Below are 10,950 nucleotides of genomic sequence, written 5' to 3' on the forward strand. Positions count from 1 at the left end.
AAAATAGATACCAAAATCAAATAAAATCATACATCAGTTTACTACATGTACACACAAAAACATGCATACCCAAAACAGCAAACAAAAACAGCATAAAAAAACACAAACTTAATAGCACTACTGCATTACGAAAAAGCAAACTATATATGCTTCTAATTATTACCAAACTCTTCCCAAACTACTAAATCACCCTCATTCACCTCTTCTTCAAACATTGGAATTTGAGCGGTTGCTAGCTTCATAAACTGGAGTATGAGTTTCCACGCTTGAATCCATCTCTGTCATAGATAACAGCAGGTCCACTACTTAAGCTGTGTCGTGGCTTCCTTATCAACCTGCAAAATTAGATATGTAAAAAAGAGGGGTCCTAACTGTTGTTAACATAATTACGTATATATTTTTCCTTTTTCTATGGAATTCATAAAAATATTATACTTTTCAAATATATAGGAGTCGTCCTTTTTGAGCGAATGAAGGTGAACAATGTATCATATAAATTCTAATTTTTTTTTTAACAAGACAACTCATTAACCTTTAAAAATTGTAGGAAGAGAAACAGGAATTTTTTTTCAAACCATAATTAAAAAAATATTTTTATGAAACCAACATGATTACTTTTTTTTTATAAAAACTGTAAGAACTGAAATATCATTTAGGTCCGACATTTTTTTTTGGAGGACCGAAATGACATTTCAGTCTCTAATGATTTCAAAGATTTAAAAAAAAATGTGTAGTCATTGGTGTAATACCCTAGACAGAAATGCCATTTCAATCCAATATTTTTTTTACCTAAGACCGAATTGGCATTCCGGTCCTATGTAATTTTCTTTTTTAGAGTTTCGTTATAAACACCCTTCTTCACCCTCCAACTCTTTAGCCACCATTTTTTTTTCTTCCAGCTTAAAACGAAGGGAAAAAGAAGGGAAAGAGTCTGCTGTTGTCTTGATAAAAAAAATATCACTGGACCAAATTAAATTGGCATTTCAGTCTTGTCCGAGACTGAAATGGCATTTCAGTCTTGCCCGAGACTGAAATGCCATTTCAGTTCAGAGACATTTTCCGGTCAGAAGTTATAAATTAAACAAATATTACACACTCTAAAATATTCGCCATGATACAACATGTGGTGAGGTATATATAGCCCGTTATTGATATTCATACCGCACTATTCCCCCAAAAAAACTATCCTTCTTTGTGATAGAGCTGTAAGAGCAATTGAAGCTAAACGTAATAGTAATGGCTATGCAATCCTCCCAGAGTATTAGTCCAATTATGCCTGTTGATCTTTTCAGAGCAGTAATGAAAGGCGACAGAGAAGTGTTAACACGACGTCTTGAACTACAAGTGGAAGAACAAATAGAAATCCAGGTAATATTTCAGAAACTATTGCTTGCTTATATGGTGTTGTAATCTACCAACCTAAAAAGAATGAACTCAGGGAAACGCATGCTGGCCCTGTGAAATAATACTAAAAAATATTAAATTTTGTTTTTATTTTATTTTATTTTATTTACATTGTTATTGTTATTAATTGTCGTTGTTGTTTTCATTATTATGGTTATTATTGTCATTAACGTTGTTATTCTTCTTATTGTTATTATAATTTGTAACAGAATTTTCTAGTGTTTATCCAAATATTTAAGTACATAATTTCTTAACATTCGTTTGTTTACTAAAGTTTGACTTAAAGATATTAGTATTATTTCTTTATCATTCAGAAGAAGGTAACTTTTAATTGGGTATATACAACAACAAAGTCGACACTTTTCGCGAGGGAAAAAGCGCATTTATAACGGTACTCCGTCGTGAAAAGTCATTTTTTTTATCCTCGCGAAAAGTGTCTCATATTATAATGTATACGTAACTTATATTATAATGTGATAGAAATTTTTTCTATATTTAAAATTAACTTATTATTAGAAAACAAAATTTCATTTTATAAGCAACTATAATTATTCTATATTTAAAATTAACTTCACCACACTTAAGTTTTTTTTTTTTTTTAAAAACAAAGTGGAAAAGAAACCCATCAAATTCAAGAAAATCAAAATATTGTTCATTTTAGATACCAAACAACTGATACCTAATCAATTTTACAACTACTTGTGAACTTTTAAAATGTACCTATAGGCTATTGAAGGAAAAGTTTCATCAGAAATTTAGAGAGAACAGTTTTAACCTAACGAACAACCTATTCCAAGCTTCACACCCAAACATTGCATTGTTTCCTCTTTCATCTCTATTTTATCGGTTAGTACCAGTGCTGACGGCTCCTTCAAGTCATGCAAGATAAGAGTGAGTTTAAAAAAAAGAATCATCCCCTTTAATTTTACACAAAAATAAAAGTCAATGTAAAGATTAATAACTTATATGTAGATCTTAATGGTTTAACAGAAGGGAACAATACTTGGGTCTTAATGGTTTAACTGGAGGGAACAATATTAGTTAAGATCTGTACGCACCCGTTTAATATTTGTGCAGATATAACGCACACATATCTTAATGAGGAGGACTGGGATCCTATCAGGCCGATACAATATTAATTGAAATTTATAAACCACTACAAACATCAACACCACCAAGCCTGCTGCTATTGCTAATATTATTATCATTTATATTCATGGTATCCTTATTGTTTTTTTTTTTTCTTTGGGAGAATTTCATGTATACGCACCCGGCCCTCAAAAACTTCAAATTACGTATTCCTCCCTCTATTAAAAACTCACAAATTTTCTCATTTTATTGTCTTTTACATTAAAACATTCTAAATTTATGAAATATCCAGTTTACTCTTTATTAAGAGAATAAAATGCTCATCAGACTCAAATTTAAATATGAATGATTCCTCTACCATCCGATCTGCTTTAAGATCTGTGCATGCTAGATCATCATGAATCTCGAAGCGAGCACACACAGATATTTAAGCACAAATGTTATAGCGAACACATACAGATATTGAAGCGACGCACATAGATCTTACTATGATGCGTACATATCAGACAATAGAGGAACCCTTCGCATTCAAATTTGAGTCCGACTGGCATTTTAATGTTTTAAGAAAGGGTAAAAATGGTATTTTATAAATTTAGAATGAGTTTTAATGTAAAAGAAATAAATTGGGTAAATTTGTGAGTTTTGAAGTTTAGAGGGTAAATACGTAATTTTTGAAGTTTTTGAGAGATATATGTGAAAATTCCCCATTATTGTTATTATTATTATTTGGGTGAGGAATTAACACATATTCAGGTTATAATTAAGCATATTATTTTTTATCTTGTTCAGCATTGGAATGGGTGAATACTAGTTCCACTGTTTTGTTAGCGAAATTTTACAAATTGTTTTACCTTAAAAAAATTTCAAACAAAATGCTCCTCTAAAATTATAAACAAAATATTCTTATGGGGCCCACATTTCTCTCTCTTTCTCTCCCTCTCTACCCCTACCTGATGTTTACTCTCCAGTCTCCTCATATTTTGGCTTGTTTCGTTCTTCTTCTCTGTCCATCTCTTCTCCTCTAACCTCACAATCTGATAACCGATTCGCCCCTTTAAGCACATGTTCACTCTCTTACCTCTTAACCCCTCTAAGGACTGGTAATTTTATTTTTATGTATTGTATCAGTTTATAGCAATTTTCTAGTACAAGTAATTACAAATATAGGCAATAAAATTGTGGTTATTAGGCTATTTAATTAATCTAGTCACTCAGTGTCACCATTCAAAATTGAGAAATAATATATCTTTTCTTACTTTTCTCTTGGAAGTCACCTGTAAAGTTGCAAATTTAAGATTTGCATGCACTAGTAATGGAATAATATTTCTAATTATTTTCAATTTTAAGTTCCAAATTAAATTACGTTATTTTATGCAGACCAGTTTCTCAATTTTTTTATTCAACCAAAAAACTAATATTTATGATTTACACATATTGAAAATAGTCGAATCATAATTTCATTGAAGGGCACGCACAACAATTGAACTTGTCTCTCTTTTAACGTTGACTGTTTTGATTTTCATAAATATTGTTTGTAACTAATTAATAACCCCGTCACATTGTATTATGTTTCTAACTAATGACTCCGTACTAATGCATATATATATATATATATACACACACACCCTCTATATATATATATGTATATATATGAGTAAGACTACCATACTTTGCAAATTATTAAAGTGGGTGTTTTAATTTGCACTTATATCTGAGTTTCAAAGCTCAAAACGTTGATCCGAACAGTTCATGTTGATATCCATATTAAATTGTGCTTGGAGACCAAATTTTATATTTTTTGAAAATTTTTTACTTTTTTTGTAGAATTTTTTAAAATCACTGTTTTTGATGGTCCAGAATTTTCTGAAAAACACTGATTTTGAAAAATTCTAAAATAATAGTAAAAAATTCCTAAAAAATATAAAATTTGGCCTCCAAGCACAATTTAATATGGATATCAACTTGAATAGTTCGGATCGACGTTTTGAACTTTGAAACTAGAGTTATGAGTGGAAATTAAAACACCCACTTTAATTTGCAAAGCATGGTAGCCTTACTCAATTACTCTTTCTCTCTCTCTCTCAATTACTCAATTTGAATGTAATGAAAATTTACATTGTCTAATCAGGTGACAATAGATGACTCTCATTCTGCTCCGGAAGAAATAAACATAGAAAACCAGACTGTCGAATCTGAGCTCCGAAGTACAACTCGTATTGGAGACACAATTCTTCACCTACTTATTACTGTGGGGCACAATGAGCTAGCTTTGATGGTTTTTAAAAGAGACATGTCTCTGCTGAAAGCACAGAACAACATGTCCGAGACCCCTCTATACTGTGCTGCAAAGGTTGGTAATGAGAAGGTCATCCAGAACCTCATTCAAAGTGATCGTGTCGTCGTGAAAGATGCTCTCCAAGAAAGAAATAAAAATGGGGACACGTACAGCATTGCATATTGCTGCAAGACATGATCATAGAGCTATTGGCCGCAGGCTGATGAACTTGGATCAAGAAGCTGCCTACAAAGTGAACGACAAAATGGAATCTCCATTGTTCATGGCTATAACCGAAGGACATAATAGTATGGTACAGACCATGTTAGAAGTTGACCCAACTCTTGCATGCACTCCATTTTCGGATGGAATGTTTCCCATTCATCAATCCGCAAGGATGGGCAACCAATACCTGGTAAAGGATTTCTTTGAAAATTACCCTAATGATGTGGAGTTGCGGGATTCTCTTGGGAGAAATCTTTTTCACATTGCTGCAGAAGAGAATCATTTAGATATGTTTTATTTTGTATTTGTATTTGAAAACGCCAGATTCAGAGAAAAGATAGAAAGAATGTTTACTGCAACGAATTATGAAGGAGATACACCATTTCATATTGCAGCAAGAAAGGGACACGGGGCAATTATGAGTGCTATTTGGGAATACTATCAAGTTGCAGAAACAGTCCCAAACAAAAGAGGCCAGACACCATTCGAAATTTCCGCCGATCAAGTAGTAAGAACTATTGAGGTATGTCTCAATTAAAGAAAACATAAAAAAAAATGTTTCCTGTTAATTTTAGTTAACTTGTTGTTGCTAATGCTAATACTACCAACGTGACTTAATGCTCGTAGTATATATAGGCAAAGTCCATATATACTTTTGATCAGAGGCTCAATGAATAATAAATATTTGTATAAATTTGTCTGAGAATATATTATGCTGCCAATGTAGTACAACCCGAATATTTATTTTAATCTAGTACACCATTTTTCACCAAAAAATATTTGAATTGATATAAACCGTTAGATTAACCATTACCAAAAGAATAAAACATTTTTTTACTTTACTGATAAAAAAATCTATTCATTTTTTGACTCTACGAGTCCAAACTATGTGTTCTTTACTATATCTGACGATTAAAAATTATTACTTTAATGCCTGCACCAATAAATTTTGTTTTTGTTCTTTACATTCCTTCTATGATTTTAGTGACTATATGGATCTTCTAAAGTTTTTGAGTGTATTGGAGGATCGATGACCCAATACCACAAATATATAGATTTTCCATTTGCACTTTATTTAATATTAGAATTTGCGAATATGAACTTTATATAGCTGTTGTCTTTTCCAGAATATTCGTGATCGCGATATTAGCAAGTACGTTAAGACTGAAGGTAATAAATTTACTCGAAGGTGGTTTGAGGATGTAATGGTACCACAGTTCAGCAGAAAAGATGGATGGGAGAGAACTCAAGTCATTGGACTGGGCTCCGTACTTATCACAACTGTAGCATTTGCTGCCGCTTTCACAATCCCCGGAGGTTACAACCAAGACCATGGTACACCAATTCTAGGGAGAAGATATATGTTCCGGGCATTTATTATAGCGAACACCTTAGCATTTATACAAGGGTCCATGAGCTTATTTTCGCTTCTTTTGACCGCTTTGAATGACAAATTTAACAGCGCCATCCCCTTTGCAACAATTTCATTTATGTTGGCATTGAGTAGTATGATTGTGACATTTGGATTGGGGTTGTATTTGACACTTGCTCCAGTTTGCTACCCTATCGCTGTCCTCATCATTGTTATAACTCTGTTTTTTGGATCTCCTGCCGGAATTTGTAGTATTGCCATGACACAAGTCTATTTAATAGCTAGTCCTTCTCGTGATGCATATTTTTATCAAATAATGACATCAATTGTCGTGTCTTTCATGATCATCTTCTTCCTGGCCTTCCTGTAACTCTACATACATTATCAGTGCGATTCTATATCCACGTTGATTTTATTGTACTAAATAATTAATATAATAACATTTTTTTCCTTATCTTATTTTATTTATTATATTACGGAACATTAATTTTTCCTATATATGTACTTAATTAGTTAGTTGGACTTGCTCATAATTGTTGTTTCTTTTTCTTAATTTCTTACTCCTATAACGAGTAGGAACTTAATTTGTCCTGGACGAACCAGATTCTTACATAATTTTATTTAATTATAATTTGACCGTCGCTATTATAATAGAAAACATATGCAGAATGATATCTGTACGTAATTATGAAATTAATTACGCAACGACTTTGGACTGTATGGCCTTTGTTTTTTACGAATAGCTGAGTCGAAAAAAAACTTCTACTGTGAAGAGTAATTAATAAGAACATGGTCTAACCAAACCGAATTTTTTATTAATAGAAATAAAATAAAATAAATATTTAAAAAGAACACTACTTTAAAATTTTTGCGAAAACTAGGTAGATCGGGTTTTGTAAACCCGTCCCGCCGGACGGGACTACACAACCCGTCCCGATTAATCATCATTAACCCTTAACCAACATCTCGAAAAAAAAAAAAAAAAATATCCTGGACGGGTTTAAGCATCCCGTCCCGCTCCAATTTCTATTAATAAAAAATTCGGTCAATTTCTCGCCGTGACCTCTGTCTTTTCGGCTATGCCATCCCCAATTCCAAATTTCAATCCTTCCGAATCAACAACAAACCAAAACCAGTACCACCACCCTCTGCGACTAAGGCACAATGGCAAAGGAGTTGATGCATGAAATGATTTCCGAAGGCTGCGAGCCCGATGTTGTGATTTACAACATTCTTATATATGCGTTGTTCAAGAAAGGTGAAATTGTGATGGCAAAGGAGTTGTTGCATGAAATGATTTGTAAAGGGTACAAACCCAATGTCATGACTCATACCATGCTTATGGGTGGGTTGGACCAGAAAAGTTAAAAAGTATGAAGACAAAGGAGTTGCCTCTTTTATCTTTCAACTTGCTTTTGGTGAATATAATAATAGAAAAAGAGGATCTTCATCTGCTGACAAGTGCTGCGTGATAAATGAAGAAGAGTCATGGAGCTTGGGGGACATCCGCAAACCCATCGATGAGCGCTTTAAAGAGGTGGTGGTAATTTGTAAGAGGATACGCTCTCGTCTTTCCATTGGTTACAGAATACTTGACAAGGAATAAGGCTGAGGTATAATTAATCGATTCAGTAATTATGTATTAGGTGCTTGTAGTTTGGTAATAGCTGCAAACTTGTTATAATTATATATCTTACTCAAAACATTTTAATTGTCTCTACGTACTACAGTGGACCCAGTTGCAATTTGTGGAAAAGGTTTTGAAATTTCAAACATAAGTCAAAATTTCTCTGATCCATTGGACAAGTTTATTTTTGTAATAATTACATTGCTTACAACCTATTTGATGAAATTCCTGAATGAAGTAACTTTTCTTATGTTGAAGAAAACCTATCTTCTACCAACATCTGACACCCCGTATGCTATTTTTTATAATCCAATCCATTAACTTTACAAAGAACCTTATGATCTAAACCATATTACACTCTAAAGTCCCTGCTATCCCTGCTATCCCTGCTATTTGGGCTAAGAAAAGCACCAAATTGAAATCACCTTATGTAAGTTAAGTGGTATATATGCTTATTAGTTTAGTACTTTAGTTAAATTGAAGTTAAGTTTGATTGAATTGAAGCCAGTTATGCATTATATATTATTTTCTAATGAAAAGTATCAGTCAGGAATTGGTGGTTTACAAAATTTCCAACAAAAGGTTATCTATGGTTGATTATAGTACTATTGATCTAATTTCCAACAATCGGATGGGACGGGCTAAGAGAACCCGTCCAGGTATTTTTTTTTTTTTTTTTTTTTACGGAGCGGGACGGGATGCTTAAACCCGTTCAGGATTTTTTTTTTTTTTTTTCGAGATGTTGGTTAAGGCTTAATGATGATTAATCGGGACGGGTTGTGTAGTCCCGTCCGGCGGGACGGGTTTACAAAACCCGATCTACCTAGTTTTCGCAAAAATTTTAAAGTTGTGTTCTTTTTAAATATTTATTTTATTTTATTTCTATTAATAAAAAATTCGGTCTAACCAAATATGCATGGGAGGAGGGTTACTAATTGTTTGGCACAGGCCTGAATAATCTATCCACCATTAGCTGATTAATTAATTAATTTAGTGCCACGAACAACTAGCTTATTGAATATTATCTGATTAAATTCTTAACTAATTAGTGTGCTCTTTAATTAAGAGGAATGTAATTCCATCTGTTATATTATTTTCAATAAAATATGTGTATGGAACATAATTATGGCCATTTCTATAACGAAAGATATCGTAGTATTACTATGATATTTTTTAATTATTCTACTAGAACAGTCAGAAAGTTTAAAAAAAATAGAATAATAATTATTTTATCCAAGTAAGACGTTGGAACACCGATATTTATGGGCTCCATTTTCGTGCTGGGCCCAAGGCTAACAGACATATAGATAGAGCTGTACTTAAGTTTCGGCTTTTAAGTTAAAGGTGAATAGGTGGTCCTGTTAAACTTTAAAACAGATATATGTGAAACAAATCTGTTAATTAATATGTTACATGCAGGCAATCAAGCATTTATTTGTTTCTTCTATTTCATCTTCGATTAGGACATATTAGTTTTTTTTTTTTTCGTTTCATTCATAGAAACTGTTTTTTAAATTACAAGTTTCAAACCATCACTAAAACGTTCTCCTAATGAGTTAAGCTATCTAGCTCGAGCAACAAAAGACAAACAGTTTTAAGAGTGACAAACATCCAAACAAACAATAGCACTAAAATATGCTATAATAGAAGCGAAAAGCTGCATCAGAGAGAGTCTTCCGTATTGGCCGACTTTACCAGCATCTGTTCTAGCTCCGGCTCCAGCTCCTGCTCCTGGAGAGGAATGAAGGATGTATCTTCCTGTCCTATAGCTAGCTTTCCCTGCCCAAATAGAAGTCCAATTAATGATCTGTAGAACATAAGGGTTAATAGTATATATATATATATATATATATATTTTTAAAGGTTAGTGGCTTTAAATGCCAACTAATAATTTCATTGATAAAAAACGTATTTACAACAAGTCAAATGACTCTAATTTCTATATCTAAACTTTTTATTCTCATTAATTTATCTAAACTACTCTCACTATCTAATCCTAATTATTTACACTCCTAAACACCCTAATACATTATTCTCTAATTCTCTCTACAATTGGATTCGTTTTTGGCCGATAACCGTCGCACTCTCCGATCTACTCACCACCGCGCTTTGACACTCGCTGCCGGACTTGACGGTCCGATGTACTCACCACGGTGCTCCAACGGCAGGATCTACTCACCGTTGCACTCCAACGGCCGGATCTACTCACCGCCACGCTCCGACGGCCGGATCTACTCACCGTCACACTCCGATGGTTCGATCTACTCATCACAATGCTCGGATGACCGGATCTACTCACCGCCACACTCCAACAGTCAGATCTACCCATCGCGGTGCTTTGACGGCCGGATCAACTCACCGCTTCGCTCCAAGCTCCAACAATACCTCACTATCGGCTCTAATCGGCTCCACTTGGCTCGACTCCCTTCTCTCATTCTCTTCTCCGTTCAAGGACATAGAGACGAGAGAGGGGAGTATATTATTGTGTCAGATTGAGATCTAGAAGAAAATAAGAAAGATAAAATGGAGTAATGGAAGGCAGCTGCTGCTAGGTTTTGCTCAATTTTTCTCTCTGGGCGAAAGAGCGAACTTTTTCCCATGAGTCTCGATTTGGACGGTTTTCAAAATCCGTAGTTTTAATAGTATCACAAATTAAACTTGATTATTGAAGTAAATTTTATTGCGAAGGAGCCAAGTAGTCCATGAGAGAGCAATAAACATAATCAAGAAGTGATGTCTAGGGTGTACTGGCAAACTAAATGCAAAGCTCATGACATCTTCTGTGGAATGCCATTGTCTGGATGATATCATTGGATTAAAAAGATTAATTAGACCGTAATATATACACAAAAGGTCTCATAATATTACCTCCAACCTTTATTCAAAACAAAAGATCTCATGATATTAAATTGATTTTTTCACAATGAATTATGTTTTCTTTATATCTTTCAAAATATT

The 10,950-nt window shown here is 33.4% G+C and overlaps 1 protein-coding gene across 1 annotated transcript; it reads left to right on the plus strand.

Moving 5' to 3' along the window:
* Nucleotides 1-1,264: 1,264 nt before the first annotated feature.
* Nucleotides 1,265-6,735, plus strand: LOC144553738 (uncharacterized). Its single transcript, XM_078301942.1, has 3 exons — nucleotides 1,265-1,368; nucleotides 4,622-5,516; nucleotides 6,121-6,735. The coding sequence occupies exons 2-3, from the start codon at nucleotides 4,902-4,904 to the stop codon at nucleotides 6,733-6,735; spliced, it is 1,230 nt and encodes a 409-aa protein (XP_078158068.1). The 5' UTR covers nucleotides 1,265-1,368; nucleotides 4,622-4,901.
* Nucleotides 6,736-10,950: the final 4,215 nt, after the last annotated feature.

Source organism: Carex rostrata, chromosome 5 (genome assembly GCF_964058835.1).
Source record: "Carex rostrata chromosome 5, lpCarRost1.2, whole genome shotgun sequence".
In the NCBI taxonomy this organism is placed as follows: Eukaryota; Viridiplantae; Streptophyta; class Magnoliopsida; order Poales; family Cyperaceae; genus Carex; species Carex rostrata.

Bases quoted from the DNA above. Each gene is read 5' to 3' on its own strand.
- LOC144553738 (XM_078301942.1), top strand. From the start codon at position 4,902: ATGCTCTCCAAGAAAGAAATAAAAATGGGGACACGTACAGCATTGCAT. The intron at 5,517-6,120 runs GTATGTCTCAAT...TGTCTTTTCCAG, and splicing joins AAGTAGTAAGAACTATTGAG to AATATTCGTGATCGCGATAT.